This window comes from Mesocricetus auratus, unplaced genomic scaffold (assembly GCF_017639785.1).
Source record: "Mesocricetus auratus isolate SY011 unplaced genomic scaffold, BCM_Maur_2.0 Super-Scaffold_100020, whole genome shotgun sequence".
Lineage (NCBI taxonomy): Eukaryota > Metazoa > Chordata > Mammalia > Rodentia > Cricetidae > Mesocricetus > Mesocricetus auratus.
In genome coordinates this window covers 28,643,925-28,661,098 of record NW_024429201.1, presented here as the reverse complement: position 1 = coordinate 28,661,098, position 17,174 = coordinate 28,643,925, and the positions used below count along the sequence as shown (strand labels likewise).

The 17,174-nt window shown below is 36.9% G+C and overlaps 1 protein-coding gene across 10 annotated transcripts in view; it reads right to left on the bottom strand.

Annotated features, from left to right (window-relative positions):
- Xrcc4 (X-ray repair cross complementing 4) overlaps window positions 1-17,174 on the bottom strand; it is a 186,769-nt gene that overhangs the window by 61,787 nt on the left and 107,808 nt on the right. For all 10 annotated transcript variants that reach the window (XM_040729048.1, XM_040729050.1, XM_021223431.2 and 7 more), the window contains exon 7: window positions 826-973. In XM_040729048.1, coding sequence (XP_040584982.1) covers window positions 826-973 — 148 coding nt within the window. The remainder of the gene's footprint in view (window positions 1-825; window positions 974-17,174) is intronic.

Below are 17,174 nucleotides of genomic sequence, written 5' to 3'. Positions count from 1 at the left end.
GTTTTGTGCATTTATAAATCTGTTTGGTGACTGGCTTGATAGAAAGCAGTTCACTTTTCATTTGCTTATGTATTTTATCATCTATAATACATTATTCTAATGAGGATGTAAAGAAAACACAGCCTCACACAGGTATGAACTTGAAGGTGAAACACATAGAACCCCAAGGAAGGTCCTTGTGAGGCCCAGGTGTTCTCTTCCCACATTGTGCAGAGGTCTAACAATACCATCTGCTAAGACAACCACAACTTATAAGAAAAGACAAGAATATACATATGTATATTCATATATATATAACAATTCACATATTCATTTGGAATTGAACTGATAATACTATACAAATATCCATTGTTTTCTTATATTTTTAGTTTAAATTCATTACAATTAAATTAGAATATAAATTAAAGTTTGAAACCAAGAGTAAAATAAAGCATATAACTCCAATACTTGATATAAGTAAACAGATGACTAGAAAGAGGGATTTTACTAGAGGGAGAGAAAAAAAAATATCCTGGCAGAGTTGCTAATTTGAATGTATCTGCGCGTAATGTAAGCAATAAATTAGATTGAAATGCTTTAGTGAACACAAGATGCATTCTAACATTTTTTGTATCCTACATACCATTTCTAATTAAATTGTGGAAAAACACAAAGAAAATTGCTTATATTTTTGGCATTTCTGCCTAAATATTAATAAGAATTACGCAAATACCAGAAAAATGTATTTTCTGAGTTACTGTAGACTATCCCGCATCCTAGCTGTAAGCTCTAACATTCTAGCTGTCATGTAGGAGGATGTGGGCCTGCATCAGACAGAGCACTCACCTTTCCTTCCCTGGAAGGTGCTGCTCCTGCGGAGCCATTTTGGGTTCCGTCCCAAGATTCTTCTGCATATGATGTCTTCTCTTCCTGCTTGGCGCAATGTCAGTGACATCAGGACTTGAAAATAAGGAATCTTCTTTACAAAGAGTGGCTAAAATAAAATGAAATTATACATGCAATATTACATTGCTTCCTTAACAATGGCATAAGTATCACAGTGAAAATATAGCAAAACTATTCTCTCAACCCTTTACGCACACTTGCTGATATGAAGCAGGTAGTTGGTGTGTTATAGTTTACCATCAATGTGAGAATTATGGACAGTGTCTACTGAATAATCGGGTTCAAGCAGCCTCTGCCTACCTGAGGCAAACCCAGTCTAAACAGTGCATAAGAAACATACTAAAGGGATGGTATGAAGCAACTTAACCTAGATCAGTGTTAATGTGCATGTGAGAATTTATTAGTTACAGAAAATTACAGGCTTGAAGAGGAATGTAAAGTCACTAAAGTCTGAGAGCCTCAGGGTGCCCTGTACTTGTGAGGTAGAGGCAACAAAGAAAACAAACCTGTTTCATGTTTCGGTGTTTACTATTAATCTTGTTCCAAAAGGCTTAAGGACACCAAGAATACCTGCTTGTTAATCAATACGCAAACTGTCGTACAAAAATCCACATTTCTATAAAAAGGGGGTGTTTGGGGGATTACAACAATGATATACGAAAGATTTGAGTCTTTAATATGTTTTCTTGGTGTGTACACATGCCCTCATGTCTCATATAAGTGTGTCAGAAAAAAATTCTGCTGCACAATTAAAGAGGAAGCTGGAACACTATACAGACACTGAAAGGAGAGGATGCAGAAAGTTCTAAGTACAGTGAAGGTCCAGTCCTATGCCATAAACAGCGGCTGATTCAGTGAAAATAAGTCAAAGAACTACGGTTTTCAAAAGGTTAAATTTCTCCAGAAGTAAACACTTCACCAAGGTAGGTGTGAAACATCTCACCTGAATCCTTAATTGGATTTTTAAACATTTGTTTGTTTTTAAGACAGGGATTCTCTATGCAGCCGTGGCTAACCTTGAACTTCCTATGAAGAACCAGTCTGGCCTCAAATTCACAGAGATCTGTGTGCCTCTGCCTTCCCAAGCCTGGGACTGAAGCTACACATCACTGTACCTGGCTGCAGAGTCATTTGAAGAAACAGATGCATTTATAGTCCGTAAGTTCTGCTTTAGAGGAGGTATGTTGCAGGTCAGCTGACTATGCTGATGACAATGATTATGTTGCTTGAGATTCAAGGGAGCCAGGACTTTGACTAGTGTTGTAAACAGACACCTAACAAAAATTTCCAGATCTTAGTTGACTTCTCAAGTAAACACTATTCATTTTAGTGGTAATTTCTTTAGAATTAATGGTTCTGATGTAAGTTTTTCTGGTTGAGACGCCTGAAAACATATGTCCATGCAAACATATTTTACTTTCCAAAGTTATTACAGGTTTTAAGTCAATCTGTTTCTACCAAATTCTATGTAGATAATTTTATCCATTCCTAAAATGTGCTGAGATAGAGTGTAGCTAAAAAGAAAACATGATTATTTCCCCTGAAAATGTTGAAGTTGAACAATTTGTTACCTTTTATTAAGCTATGGCATATCTAATGAAGATACAAATATATTACTGGGCATGATTAACACATATGAATGAATGTGTAACTTAGCTGCCCAAAGTCAGCTACTTAATTAAAGTGACTTAAATACCTAAGGATTTAATTGGATTATTTGGTGTTTTGGTGGGAATTTGAGTTCATTGCATATTTTGGAAATCAGCCCTTTGTCAGATGTGGCTTTGGTGAAGATCTTTTCCCATTCTGTGGGCTGTCATTTTGTCTTGCTGACTTTGCTCTTTGCCTTGCAAAAGCTCCTCAGTTTCAGGAGATGCCATTTATTAACTGTCAATGTCAAGTGGGGTGCAGAACTAAATAGAGAATTCTCAACAGAGGAATCTAAAGTGGCTGAAAGACACTTAAGAAAGTGCTCAACATCCTTAGTCATCAGGGAAACACAATTCAAAAGAACTATGAGATGGTAATCTTACACCGGCCAGAACGGCTAAAATCAAAAAACACCCATGACAGTATATGCTGGAGAGGATGTGGAGAAAGAATAATACTCTTCCATTGCTGGTGGGAGTGTAAACTTGTACGACCATTTTGGAAATCAGTAAGATACTCATCATCGAAACTAACAATTGCTTTTAACTACTAAGCTATCAATTCACCCTTGATGCTTATTTTAGACATGAAGGAAACTTGGATAGAGATGAAAAAAGAAGGATACTCTTAAAAAACAATGAGGAAGTTCATGGCTTGAATGGAATCATGCTCAAAATATAGTATAACAGATAGATAAGAAATGAGTATTGCCAAGACTATTGGTTTGTCTCCATAAATAGAAATTAAGTACCTGTTGCTGAAGACAATATCTATACAACACACTGAACATGGACAAGTTGAGCTCCTGCCTGACTAGAGCCTTCATTCACTAATGACTAGTGTTCATAGTACTAGAAATTACTCTGCATGTTACCAAAGGAAAAAGGTAAACACCATTGATCTATAATGATGGCCTACCTGCATGAAGGCTTGTGCAATGGTGGCACACAAAATATGGGACCAACCAACAATATCTAAGTGGATTTAAAGCCCACTCCATGAAAAAGAACTCATCCCATATACTGCTCAGTTGGTGAGGAACCTGAGAACAGGGGAAAACCAAACTATATTGTCCTGCTAGAGGAATGGTACCATAAAATGACTCCTAATGACACTCTGCTATGTACATAAATCAATTCCTTACTCAGGCAATATCATCAATATCAATAGCATCAATACTTCCTCTTGCAGTAAACTGGAAACAAAACAGAGATCTACAGTTGGACATTGTGTAGAGAGTGAGAAACCTTGGAAAACTCAGTTCTAAGTGGCATGTTTCCATCAAGTTTCTCTCTTCAGGGTTCAAAGAATGCTATGGAACAGGAGACAGAAAACTTGTAAGAGAGAATGGGGATGGAAGACACCAAAGAAACAGGGGTTGCAGGACTGAGGGGGGAAGTGGACACAAATCCCACCCCTAACTTAGAAGCTATCTCCTTTTGATAACCATTTGCAAATAAAAATTTAGTTCTTTCCAAAGGAATGTCACTGGCAATAGAAACCACGCCTCAAGGCAGGTCTGATGCCCAATAATAGATGGCAAATGCAAAATGAAGATAAGGGCACATTGGAGGTTTTTGTCCCATAATGTATTTAGAGATTTTTCTTACAGGTCCTTTGCAAAAACATAATGGCTTCCCATTTTGTGTTTTTATAGGATTATTGTGTGTATGAATGTGTGTGTCTCTGCATTTTTTTCTATTAGTCTTCCTAGGTTCTCTCTTGTCTGTCTTTGGTTTTGTCCTGTTCCAGTTTGTTTTGTTGTTTTTTTTTGTCGTTGTTGTTTTATTTTTTAGATGTTTATTTGTTTTTAAGGAGAGGCAGATAGGGAGTAGGTTCAGATGGGAGGGAAGTTGGGAAGGCTCTGGGAGGAATTTGGGGGAGATAAAACCATAATCAGAGTGTATTATATGAAAAACATCCACTTGCAATACAAGAAAAATAAAAAGAAGAAAAAAACAAAATAAATAAGTGTGAACTACAACGGGGAAAAAAGGATGGTAAAGGAGATGCATAGGCAATGAATTTACCCCCTTTCAAATGGAGACGGGACAGTAAGAATTTCAAGTGGTTGGACATTGAATGTCCTATAACTGTATTTCTGGAATCCCCAGTTTTAAAAATCATTTCTGTCACCACAGAGTATCTTTCAGTATTCCCAGTAATTTCTAAGCCAGAAAAGAAAAGAGAAAGGCCACTGGCAATCAGTCAGTACAGCTGAAGCTCTGCCTGGCAGAGGCTGTGGGATGGATCTCAAGGTCTCACCAGGTTCTCTATGCTGGGAACGAGGGAGTTTTACACAATCCCTGCTATTCTAAAAGGTAGCTCACAAAAAGCCACACTTCTCATCTGACAGCAGAACTGCAGGATCTTGGCAGTACAGAGAAGACATGAGGAGAGTGTTGGCTTCCCTGGGTATTCTCAATGTCAAATTAAATGACCCTTGGCTAGACTGCTGGGAACTTGGATAAGTCCCATGAGGAAAAACAATACCTGGTACATTTCAGTTTCTGACCAATAAATTCTTAGTATTTTTAGGTTTCTTTTTTGTCAAACACACCCACATACACACACGCACATACACACACACACAAACACACACACACACACACACACACACACACACACACACCAATGAAATGATTCCTAATGATACTCTGCTATACTCATAGATTTTTCTTTGCCTAGTTGTCATCAGAGGCTTCCTTCTGCAGCAGATGGGAGCCAGTGCAGACACCCACAACCTGACACTACGCAGAGAGAGAGTCTAAATTGGAGGTCTCCATCAGGTCCCTCCCCTTGGAGATCTGGGAAGCCCACAGACGCACAGAAGAGGGGAGAACTACAGAACATGGCCTACAGAATCAAGTAAGCATAAGAGCTCACAGAGACTGAAGTGGCAATCACAGGGCCTTCATGGGTCAGCACCAGGTCCTCTGCATATGTTATGCTTGCTAGCTTCATGTTTTAACAGGACTCCAAACAGTAGGAACTAGCTCTTTTGTCTGCTCTTGAGACTCTTTCCCTCCTATTGGGATGCCTGTACAGCCTTGATATAAGAGCTTCTCCTTGCCACGAGGTATCTTGTTTTGACCTATTTGGCTGCTGTCTCTTGGAAGCTGCTCTTTTCTGAAGAGGAATTCAAGCATTTATTAAGCATCTAATTTCAAAAACAGAAATTTACTTCCAGGTTTATAATTTATCAGATTCTCATTCCATCATTTACATGTAGATAGTTTGTATTCATAGGATACATCACTTGTTACATTCTAATGGAGAGAGTCAAGTCTTTTTTTTTCAGGTCACACACATTTACTGCTGTCCACTCACGTGCTTTCCCTGACCCAAGTATCCTGAGGGACATTATTTACTATTCATTGTATAGGAAATGTAGCTCTCATATTAACCGGTAGAACGAAGAAAGACCTTAAATCTTTGAGTATAAATATAATAAATGTGTTGTGTGCAAAGGTCATGAACAAACAAAAAGCTATCACTTGCTTCCCAGACTCATAAAAAAGTATTAAGATCCTAGCATTCAAATGTAACCCTGATTTGCTTTGGTGACCATATCCTCCAGAAAAAGACCATATCCTTTTACATTATGTTGAGGTCTGCAGTGTTACTAATACTCACATTTGTCCACTTATTTTCCCCTTTAACACTGACTTTTATTCAAAACCTCTAGCAGTTCCTACCTACAGAACTTAGGGTTCATAATTTCAGCCACTCATTTTACAGACACTATCTTGTATTGCTAGTATTTTCCTTCCACACACTCTTCTCTCTCTAAATACAGTATGCATATTAGTATAACTTACATTTTACACATGGAAAGATTGTTGTCTTGCTACTCAATAGTTTTTTTTTTTTTTTTTTTTTGGTTTTTCGAGACAGGGTTTCTCTGTATTGTTTTGGAGGCTATTGGTCCAGCCCGGCCTCGAACTCACAGAGATCCGCCTGCCTCTGCCTCCCGAGTGCTGGGATTAAAGGCGTGTGCCACCACCATCTGGCACTACCCAATAGTTTTATGTATTAGAAATTGGAACATGATAGCTCTTATTTTCACAGTTGGACTTGCTCAGGAACCTAAGACAGAGGAAGACAAAATGCAGCAGGAACATGAGTGTGGAGCTCCAATTCTGACATTAACTGCTGGAAAATCTTGGGATCTCTAAAATTCTCAGTTGAAAAGATGTATACGTACTCTGAATTCTGAGACAATAAATCCAATCAAATGTAAACTAATTGGACACATGTACAAATTATTTCTAAGTCAAAACATCAGATATATATCATAATTGCAGTATTAAGAATATTTGTGATCTTATAGGAAAATATTAAGATTCCTATTGAATGAATTTGAAGAATGAATTTTTAGGAAAACTTCTAGATCTTTTCATAAATTAAAAGGGTAAATGGGGGAATTGAGGGTTTCCAATAAAAAATAAACCAACTGTCAGGAAATCTCCATCTATTATGAAGACAGCTATGTGAATGATCAGACTGTTGGGCTACTTAATTCAATTATTTAATTAATTCAATTTTAAGGATTTGATTAAGTCTTTGCAATTCATAAGGTGTAGTCTTTTATTTCTAAAGATATAAAACACTAAGGGGAAAAAGTCAACCCATAATGCAAAACCTCAGAAAACATATTCTTTTTTTCCAGAGAGAGTAAACAGACTAAGGCCTGAGGCTACTTTGTACTTCTGTGGTATGTCTTAGTGACAAGAACCCAGATAGTCAGGAAAAGAAGCTAAGATAAGGTGGATCTAATCACACTTCAAAAGGCATTATCTTAACTAATCTATTGGAGGTAGTAAATTTGTAATCTGATAAAACAAGTGAACATTATTTTTCCTCATCATTCATCAAATAGCCCCCTTCAAAGCTCAAATCTCTTGTCATCCTGTCTTTTATGATCTACTAAATAACTGATGACCATCTCATACAAAAGTCAACAGTTTAACCTATTCATCAGCAATCACTAGAAAAAATAATACAGCATCAAACACGAAAGCATCTGAGTGCATGTGGACAAACCTCCAGTTTCATGCATACTTGAAAAAGTCAGGTTTCTCTCTGGCTAGCACAGCTGGAATACAAACAAGACAACAAACAGTTACTAAATTGTGTAACATAAGAGGTCATTTTAAGAAATATAGTACTCTAAAAATCAGAGGCATAGTTGAATACTAACCATGAACTTCAGAAGTACTGAAATTGTACCAAAAAAAAGTGAGTTGAATACATTAAGTAGCACTCTTCACCAACAACATAAATTGGTGGCTTTTTTTTATTGTAAGAGTTGTAATGAAAGCATTCTTCATACAACACAGAGGGATACATTATTCTTCTGATATCCAATAACTACTGAAGTTTTTCTTTATCAGGTTCTCTATAGAAGATACTCACAAGGCTTATAGCCAAGTAGAACAAGAGAATGCAACTATTTCCAAGAAGCCATATGGAGGAAATTATAACAAAGTTTAAAAAGGAACTCACAGTTTTTAAACCTTTACCAGTATTATATTTTTGTACTTAATCCATAGAGCTCAACATTTTCTGTCATTTTGACAAAGATCTATTACAATTTGATTTCTTATACTGCTTTCCTTAGTTTCAGACACTATTTTTGAAAAGGTAGTTGGTGTTGTCACATGGAATTGAAAGAGATATCCCAAGAGGAAGTTAAAATCTATCTTATATCTAAGCATGTTGATGTACAAACAGCTGGGGACTAAGATTTTGTTTCAGTGCAATTGTTTCTGTATGTGCTATGCTGAACATCAGGCCCAGCACTAGTTGCATGGAGAGTAAGGTTCCTGCCACTCAGCTATATGCCAACCCCTAGAGAATATTCTAGAGGAACTGTAATAACAAACATAAATCAAAACTGCCTAGTCATCTTCTAGAATCCTTTGGATATCTTCTTAACATCTTTAATCTATTTCATCACTCCTAAAATAATTAATTTGATGCTTATAAGAAGCATAAAGCAGGGCTGGAATTCTCTTATGTGTTACTAGGGTTAGCACAATGTATAAAACAGAATAATTATTCAATACATTCATTGATTAATTGCAATAAAATTTAAATACTAATTGGTTTAAAATAAGTAATTCCTTAAATTAGTTTGTGTTTACATGAAATATTACATTGTTGATTATATCTGCTACCACCAATTTAGTTAGCATTAAAAGCATAATTCTAGCTATGAAAAGCAATTTATGAAAGAACTCCTTTAAGTATTCAGTTTATATAATTTTACTGTTAAAATAACAAACCTTGGAAAGTATTTTTAATGGTTAATAAGTTTCCACAAAGCAAAACTATAATTCCTCAGCTCCCAGCAGTTACCCATGTCTGCAATGCTTGAGCCAACACAGAGTTCATTGTTCCTATGTGAGGTGTGGCCTTCAGTCCAAAAAGCAAACTTCGACAAGTGTTTGCTCATACAGACTTCTGTGATTTTTTTTTTTAGCATTTTTTTCTGTTGATGCACTTTTAATGAAATGTAACTGCTTATAAAGCTTAAGTGTTTCAGTGAAATGAAAAGCAAGGACATTATTTGTATACAGTCACTGCCTGACAACTTCCCTGAGGAGTATAGTCACATAGGGGAGGGTAGCCCAGCACAGCTGGGAAGGCAGAAGGAAGAGAACGTCAACTCTCACTACTGTTAAGGTACGGAGGTAAACAAAAACACGCACTATGGGAAAAGAAGCACGAAAGAAATCAGGATCTTCAAAAGCGAATCTTCTCCAGTCAATGGGCACTTCTTAGAGGTCATGATTGTTGGAAAGGGACAGACAGAGGAGACTGAAAGGGAACGGCAGAGTGCATGAAGGCCTGAGATTGAAGTGTCTCCAGAAGTTTTCAGAAACAAATGTCTGCTTGCAATGTTTCATCAAATGAAATATTGTTTGTTGTCTTTCATACAGTTATTTACCATAATAGGTGATGGTGGCAGTGTGAATAGTCATTCCTTTTAAATATAAAAGTCAAGTGGACATTTTTGTTAAGCTCTGAATAAATTGGCAAATTTTAACATCTGAATTTTCACCAAACCTCAGGTAATTATGTAAAGCAGTATATTATCTAATTTCTTGTTACTTATCCATTCTTTACTAGTTATGTCATTTCCAGAGTGACAGTGAAATTGAAATTTCTTTTTTCTAGTAGATTTATCCTTCTGAATTATATCTAACTGTAGGCAGAAGTTACTGTCCTGCCTGGTCCCTCAGCCATTTAGTCCCAAATAAACACACAGAGGCTTATATTAATCATAAACTGCTAGGTCTATAGCTCAGGCTTCTTATTAGCTATCTCCCTTTTAATTACTAGCCCATTTCTATTAATCTATGTATTTCCATATGTTGGTAGGTTACCAGTGACGCCAGAGCACCTCTCTTCCTCAGCAGCTATATGGTATCTCACTCACAACTCACTCCCTACACTCTTCTTCCCAGCATTCTCCTAGTCTTAATAGCCCTTTCTATACTTCCTGCCTGGCTACATCCTGCCTGTCCTTTGGCTGAAACAGCCTTATTCATCAACCAATAAGAGAAACATATTCACAACATAAAGAAGGGCATCCCCCATCACCTGGTGGCAATAAACTATTATAAAATCTAGTAATTCTAGATAATAGCACTAAACATAGCAGGTACAAAAAGCAGGCAGATTATGTAACCCACTTCCTGGACTGCATTGTCCTAGTTTATAGGGAATCACACAAATCTCATTTTTTTTGTTTGAGGAATTATAATAAAGAAGACAAGGAGGCCTAATTATTCAAGGACTAAATCGATTTTTTAATTAGTAAAGCACGTGTTGTTGTTTTGAAACATGTTTTCATTAAAGAATGCTGACTGTCTTAGTCAAGGACATAAAGGCAAAAAAAAAACAAGCTTTGGTGATGGCCACTATCAGAGGTTTCAATCCAAGTCATTTTTACCAGATGCTCTTCCTTAGAACAACGTTTCAATAAAGGAGATTACATTAAAGTCACAACCTGCTGTGATTTATCTTTGGCAAACTGCCAATAGTACTATGAGATAGTAAAATAAGATTTAGCATTAAAACATACATAGAATAGAGAACTAACATAAAGATATTTCTAATTTCACAATAAACAATTAATAGTTTCTAATAGTACAGTCTGGGAATGACTCTACTTCCTAAAATGAGGAACAGAACAGAGCCATAAGACTACTATGCCTTTGAACACAGAGATCCTTTCTGGACATAAGAACAGATAGATTTGGAGCCCATTCAGAATATGATGTCTTCCCTCACATGGAGAGGTGTAAATTATGTTCCATGTCATAGAATGGTTTTATGAGGCAGTAGCAATGGAGAGATGACTGCAGAATAAACAGATCTGAAAACAGTCATCATAAACTGCTGGATTAGTGGAATGCTGCACAGGGACAATCAGGAATCTGTTAGGGCCTGGTGACCTGTGTACAAGAGCCCAGGCTGAGAGAGCCTCCCATATTGTGGCATGGGCACTCAAAGTCTATTTATACTCCTGGGATAAATACTACCCAAGACCCATAGATTGCCTAGGCCTCCTCACTGACACCCACATTCAGGGGGTCTGGGTCAGTCCCATGCTTTCCATATAGCCATCAATCTGGGTTCCAAGAGCTCCCCTTGTTCAGGTCAACTGTTTCTGTGGGTTAAACCAACCCAGTCTTAACTCTTTGCCCATCAGTTCTCCCTTTCTGACACTGGATACCAGGAGTTCAGTTCAGTGTTTATCTGTGAGTTATCTGCCTCTGCTTTCATCAGTTGCTGGCGTGGGATTGTACACTGGCACACCCTTGATTCATGTCTAAAGTCCATAAATGAGTGAGTAGATACTGTGTTTCTCTTTTTGTGACTGGGTTACCTCACTCAGGATGGTTTCTTCTAGTGCCATCCATTTGCCTGGGAATTTTAAGATTCATTGGTTTTTTGTTTTGTTTTGTTTTGTTTGTTTTTTTGCTGAGGAGTACTCCATTGTGTAAATGTACCACATTTTCTCTATCCACTCTTCAGTTGAGGGGCATTTAGGTTACTTCCATGTTCTGCCTATTACAAATAATGCTGCTAAGAACAGAGTAGAACAGACATCCTTGTTGTATGAATGTGCATCTTTTGGGGATATGCCTAGGGTGGAATTGCTGGTTCTTGTGGTAGATTGATTCTCATTTTCCTGAGGAATCTCCACACTGATTTCCAAAGTGGCTGTACAAGTCGGCACTCCCACCAGCAGTGGAAGAGTGATCGCCTTTCTCTATATCCTCTCCAGTATAAACTGTAGATGGAGTTTTTGACTTTAGCCATTCTGACAGGAATGAGATGGTATCTCAGAGCTGTTTTGATTTTCACTTCCCGGATGGCTAGGGATGTTGAGCAGTGTGTTAAGTGTCTCTCAGCCATTTTAGACTCCTCTACTGAGAATTCTCTATTTAGTTCTGTACCTCACTTTTAGTGTTTTTGGAGACTTACTTCTTGAGGTCTTTGTAAATTTTGGAGATTAGTCTTGGTGACTGTATCCTTTGCCTCACAGAAGCTTTTCAGTTTCAGGAGATCCCATTTATTAATGGTCACTCTTAGTGTCTGTGCTACTGGGGTTATGTTCAGCAAGCTGTCTCCTGTACCAATTAGTTCAAGGGTGCCTACCACTTTCTCTTCTAACAGGTTCAGTGTGGCTGGATTTATGTTGAGGTCCCTTTGATCCCTTTGGACTTAAGTTTTGTGCATGGTGATAGACATGGATCTATCCACATTCTTCTACATGCCATTTGTTGAAGATGTTTGGTGGGGCTGAAGGGATAGCTCAGCTGTTAAGAACATTGTTTGCTCTTCCAGGGAACACGAGCTGATTCTCAGCACCCACTCTGAAGCTTATAACTGCCTGAACTCTAGTTCCAGAGGATCCGACACCAGGTCCTAGATGTGCATGTGGTGAACAGACATCCATGCAGGCAAAATGCCAATATACATAATAAATTAAATTAAAAAATCATATTTGGAATAATGGTGACATATTTTCTGTTTCATTTTAATTTAATGAGGATTGAAGGCATTAAAAGAATTTACGTTGGACTACATACAGATATACATGCCTACAAAGACATCACTATTGATTACTGTCTTTTATAACCATAACTTGTATATGTGGTGTAAATTCATAAATTAATTTATACTTAGCTAATTTTTATGCACGCAAACCTTTGGAGCCTTAAATATGTTTAGAAAATAATACTAGAGGTTAATGTTAAGAAAATTTCATTGAGAGTGTGAGATTGAATGAAGTAAGTGGTTGTTAGTTTTGTTGAATGGGTTGAGAGACTGCTAACTATAGATCTGCTTTTCTATTGTAAATATGAAGTGTGTGTGTGTGTGTGTGTAATTTATGTATGCTTTGTTTCTAAGAGATATGCATTTTTAAGTTTTCCCAATAAAAGAAGAGACGGAGACAATATTTTCTCTTTTCTTTGAAACTTTAACTCCATACTATGCCATTCAAAATGTTTACTTACTGTCTCTCAATTTCCAAGAATAGACCCTTTTCATGGTAATAAAAAGTTGTGCTTAAAATATAAAGAAGAAAAGAGTTTAAGTGAGAAGGAAGGATATGAGATAGAGTGGGAAATGTGAAGATAATGAAAATTCATAAATGTATGAAACTGTCAAATAATTTTAAGACATTCAAAGACAAAATTCCGCAAAGAATACTTACAAATTACAGATCAGCAAAACATGTTGTGGGATGTCTTTCCATATGCTGTAAATATGTAGTTGATGGCAAGATAGGATAGTGCCAGGCAGAAAATGCAAGGAGAAGAAGGGCTATGGTTGGGAGATGCCAGCAGCTGCCCAAGGAGCAACATACTAGAGCACTGCTGGAAAGCCACACCACATGGCCATATACACAGATTAGTAGTGATGGCTTCATTTATATGTAAGAGCTAGCTGTAATAAGCCTGAGCCATGATCAAGCATTTATAATTAATATTAAGTCTCTGAATGACTATTCAGAAATGGCTGTGGGACTGGGAGGGACAGAAAAGCTTCTGGTTATAAAGATGTGATATGTTTTTACTATAACAGGTAAATCAAGAAAAATAGCAATATGAGCTTGCAATTATTAAATGAATGCTTTAACATAAAGTCTTGCAACACAACTGTTTTACTTTCTTATTTCATTTAGTTTCTATTTTGAACTGTTTCACATGTAAATCCATGACTATTGGAAAAAAATCACTGTTGGGTCATTCAGTTGGTTAATTAAATACAATCACTGGCTTTCCTATGCCAGTATTGCCTAATTTGATTTACTTTTTAAAAAACGCCTTAAATAACCTATTTTTCTGAGAGCACTCTTGCAGTGTCTCAGGACTCAAATATGTATCATGCTGGTTCCTGCCCACTGGGGAGCTTATCCACAGTAGCTCCTTCTTCACAAAGACAGAGAACGTGCTTGCATGGCTCTGGATACAGAGTTCTTTCTTTCTGTTTCTTGAAAAATTATTTCAAACAAAATCTAAGGTTCCCAGAACACAAATTAACATGTAAAAGATCATTTCATAAGACATGAAGTGCTTTCAATGGGCCTCATGCCAGCTCTAAGTGTGTATCTGTTCTTACGATGAAAACTATGCTTTAATTTGAGTCATTATTTTTCTCATTTCAGTTATATGCCCATTCAGCATTGCTTTCTGGTTCAAGACCACCCGTACTTCTGCAGTGCATCTTAGACATTCTAATCAGCTATCTTCTAAAAGTCACACCACATTACTTTCTTACACTCTACCCAGCCTTTTTGTCACCACTATGCCAGACACACCCTCCGCCTGTAACCCACATCTTATCCTTCCTTGACTATCTGCTATTGGCTCATTCAACATGTTCATGGCTTTGTATATTAAGTTATTTTCTATGCTTCCCTCTCAGCCTGCTCATGCTTCTTCAGCTCTCTTACATCTTTCATATACAGTTCAAAGATTTTGTTCTTTGTAAACCACAAGTTGAGGACAATAACATTTATCTTCGTAGAAGAAACTATTCATTAAGATATCATTGATTTATTTAATATATGCAGAGCACTGTCTATTGTCAAAACATTCTGCTTGTACTTGTTATTTTATATTGCAATTGTTTGCTTTACTCTTCCCCTGGAAGGTGAGGTTGATAAAAGAGGCAATATTTTACTTAACATGGCATTCATGAGCCTGACTTCAGGTCCAACACCTAATACCCACTTAACAAATATAGAGTAAATGAATTAGTTTAATGCTAACACACGTTCCTTGTATCTTCTAATTATTTCTACCTTCTCTAATGAAGAATTGAAATTCTATGAGTACAGAATCATTGGGCATTAATCGTTAATGGCATAGTCCAATGTGAATAGGAATAAGAATAATTTCTAACCACCCCTGGGGATTTGAACAGATATAGCCACTATGCAAATAAGAGTTCAAACTTCTCAAAGAAGTAAAAATAGAAGTATCAACATGACCCAACTATACCATTCCTGAATATATACCTAAAGGATTCTAAGGCAGTATGACATAAATATATTTACACATACAACTCATTGGTAACCATTTACAAGAGCTAAGAAACTAAACCAACTTAAATATGCATCAGAAAATGATGAAATAAAGAACTTTGATACATACACATGATGAAATTTTATTCAGCCCTTAAGAAAATGAAATCTTTTTTCTATTTATTTATTTTTCATTTAAGTTAGAAACAAGCTTGTTTCACATGCCAATCCCATCTCCCTCTCCTTCCTTTCCTCCCCTGCCCTCTCTCTCCAGGCACCCCAGTCCCCCACCCAATCTCCACTCCGATCCCCAGGAAGGGTGAGGCCCTCCATGGTGGACCTCCAGAGTCTGTAATTTCATGCAGGGCAGGGCCTACCCCTTCCCGCAAGAGCCCAGGCTGAGAGAGCATCCCTTATTGTGGGGTGGGAACTCAAAGTCTATTTGTATGCCAAGGATAATGAAATCTTAATACTTGCTGAAAGTGATGCAACTGTAATCATTATGCTAGGAGAAACAATAGCCACTCAGAAAAACAAATGGCCCTTGTTTTCTCATGTATACAAAACTGTATAAATATACATATATATAAATTTATACATATATGTATGTTCTATGTATATAAATCATTAATATAAAGAGCATACCATGAGGAAAGATGAGATTATATTTTAAGAGGCAGACAGAGGGAAAGGGGGAAATATGTACATACACACACATACTTCATATGTATGTATCAATTTAATTTAGAAATATATATACATATATATATGTAGAGAGAGAGAGAGAAAGTAAAATGGAAGAGATCAATTAGAATTGCCTAAAATTTGAAATCATTAGCACTTGAATGTAATTTCCTGGCAACTATCAAAATATTTCATTTTGAATTTTAATATTTAATAGAAGAAATATTTGTTGATTTATTTATACTCCAAAACTTCTTTTTTTTTTTTTTTTTGGTTTTTCGAGATAGGGTTACTCTATATTGTTTTGGAGGCTGTCCTGGAACTAGCTTTGTAGACCAGGCTGGCCTCAGACTCACAGAGATCTGCCTGCCTCTGCCTCCCAAGTGCTGGGATTAAAGGCACTCCACCAATGCCCTGCACTCCAAAACTACTATATCTCAGTTTCCTTCATACTTTCTGTTATTGTGTGTTCTTTTCTTGATTTGTTCCTCATGAATCAAAGATCTGTGTAGCTAATTGCATTAGAACACAATCTTGTTTTTGGTTTGTTATGAAAAACAAAAGGCCTTGTGAACAGTGGTGATTGTGGTGGTTTGAATAGCCATGTCCCCCCATAGGCTCATGTGTTTGAATGCTTGGCTCATAAGATGTGGCTCTATTAGGAAATATGCCCTTGTTGGAGTAGATGTAGCCTTGTTGAGGGGAGTCTGTTCCTGAGGGGTGGACTTTGAGGTCTCATATGCTAAAGTTATGCCCATTGTAGGATCCAGTTTACTTCCTGTGGCCTGAAGATCAAGATATAGATCTCTCAGCTTCCTCTCCAGGAGCATGTCTGTCTGCATGCAGCCTCGCTTCCTGCCATGATGACAATAGACTAAACCTCTGAAGTTGTCAGCCAATCCCAATTAAATGGTTTCCTTTACAAGTATTGCTGTGCTCAAGGGGTCTCTTCACATCAAGAGAAACCCTAATTAAGACAGTGATAAAACTTTCTTTGAAAGCAGCAACATCCATCCCTATGTAAAAACAATTGCTTTTTGCCCCCTCATATATACACCATGGTAAAGAGTTTGTACAGATAATTATTTATTAGTGTGTACCATATGTTTTCTATCTCACTTTTCCCGTTTTTGTCTCAGATTTAGTTATTGATTAGAGCCTTTATTCAGAGCATCCTGAGAACTTAATAACATGGACTGACTGTGATAATCCCTCAGAGAATTATTGCAGGATAGCACCTTTATCTACGTTTTTAAATGTCCAGGGAGGTGAAAGTTCACAATTTTTATCTAAAATGTACCATCCTCTGAACTATAGCAGATAAATGAACTGATTAAATTCAAGGCTGGGGAATTAGTAGGATTTACAATGACATCAAATTTATTGAAATTTTAAGAGC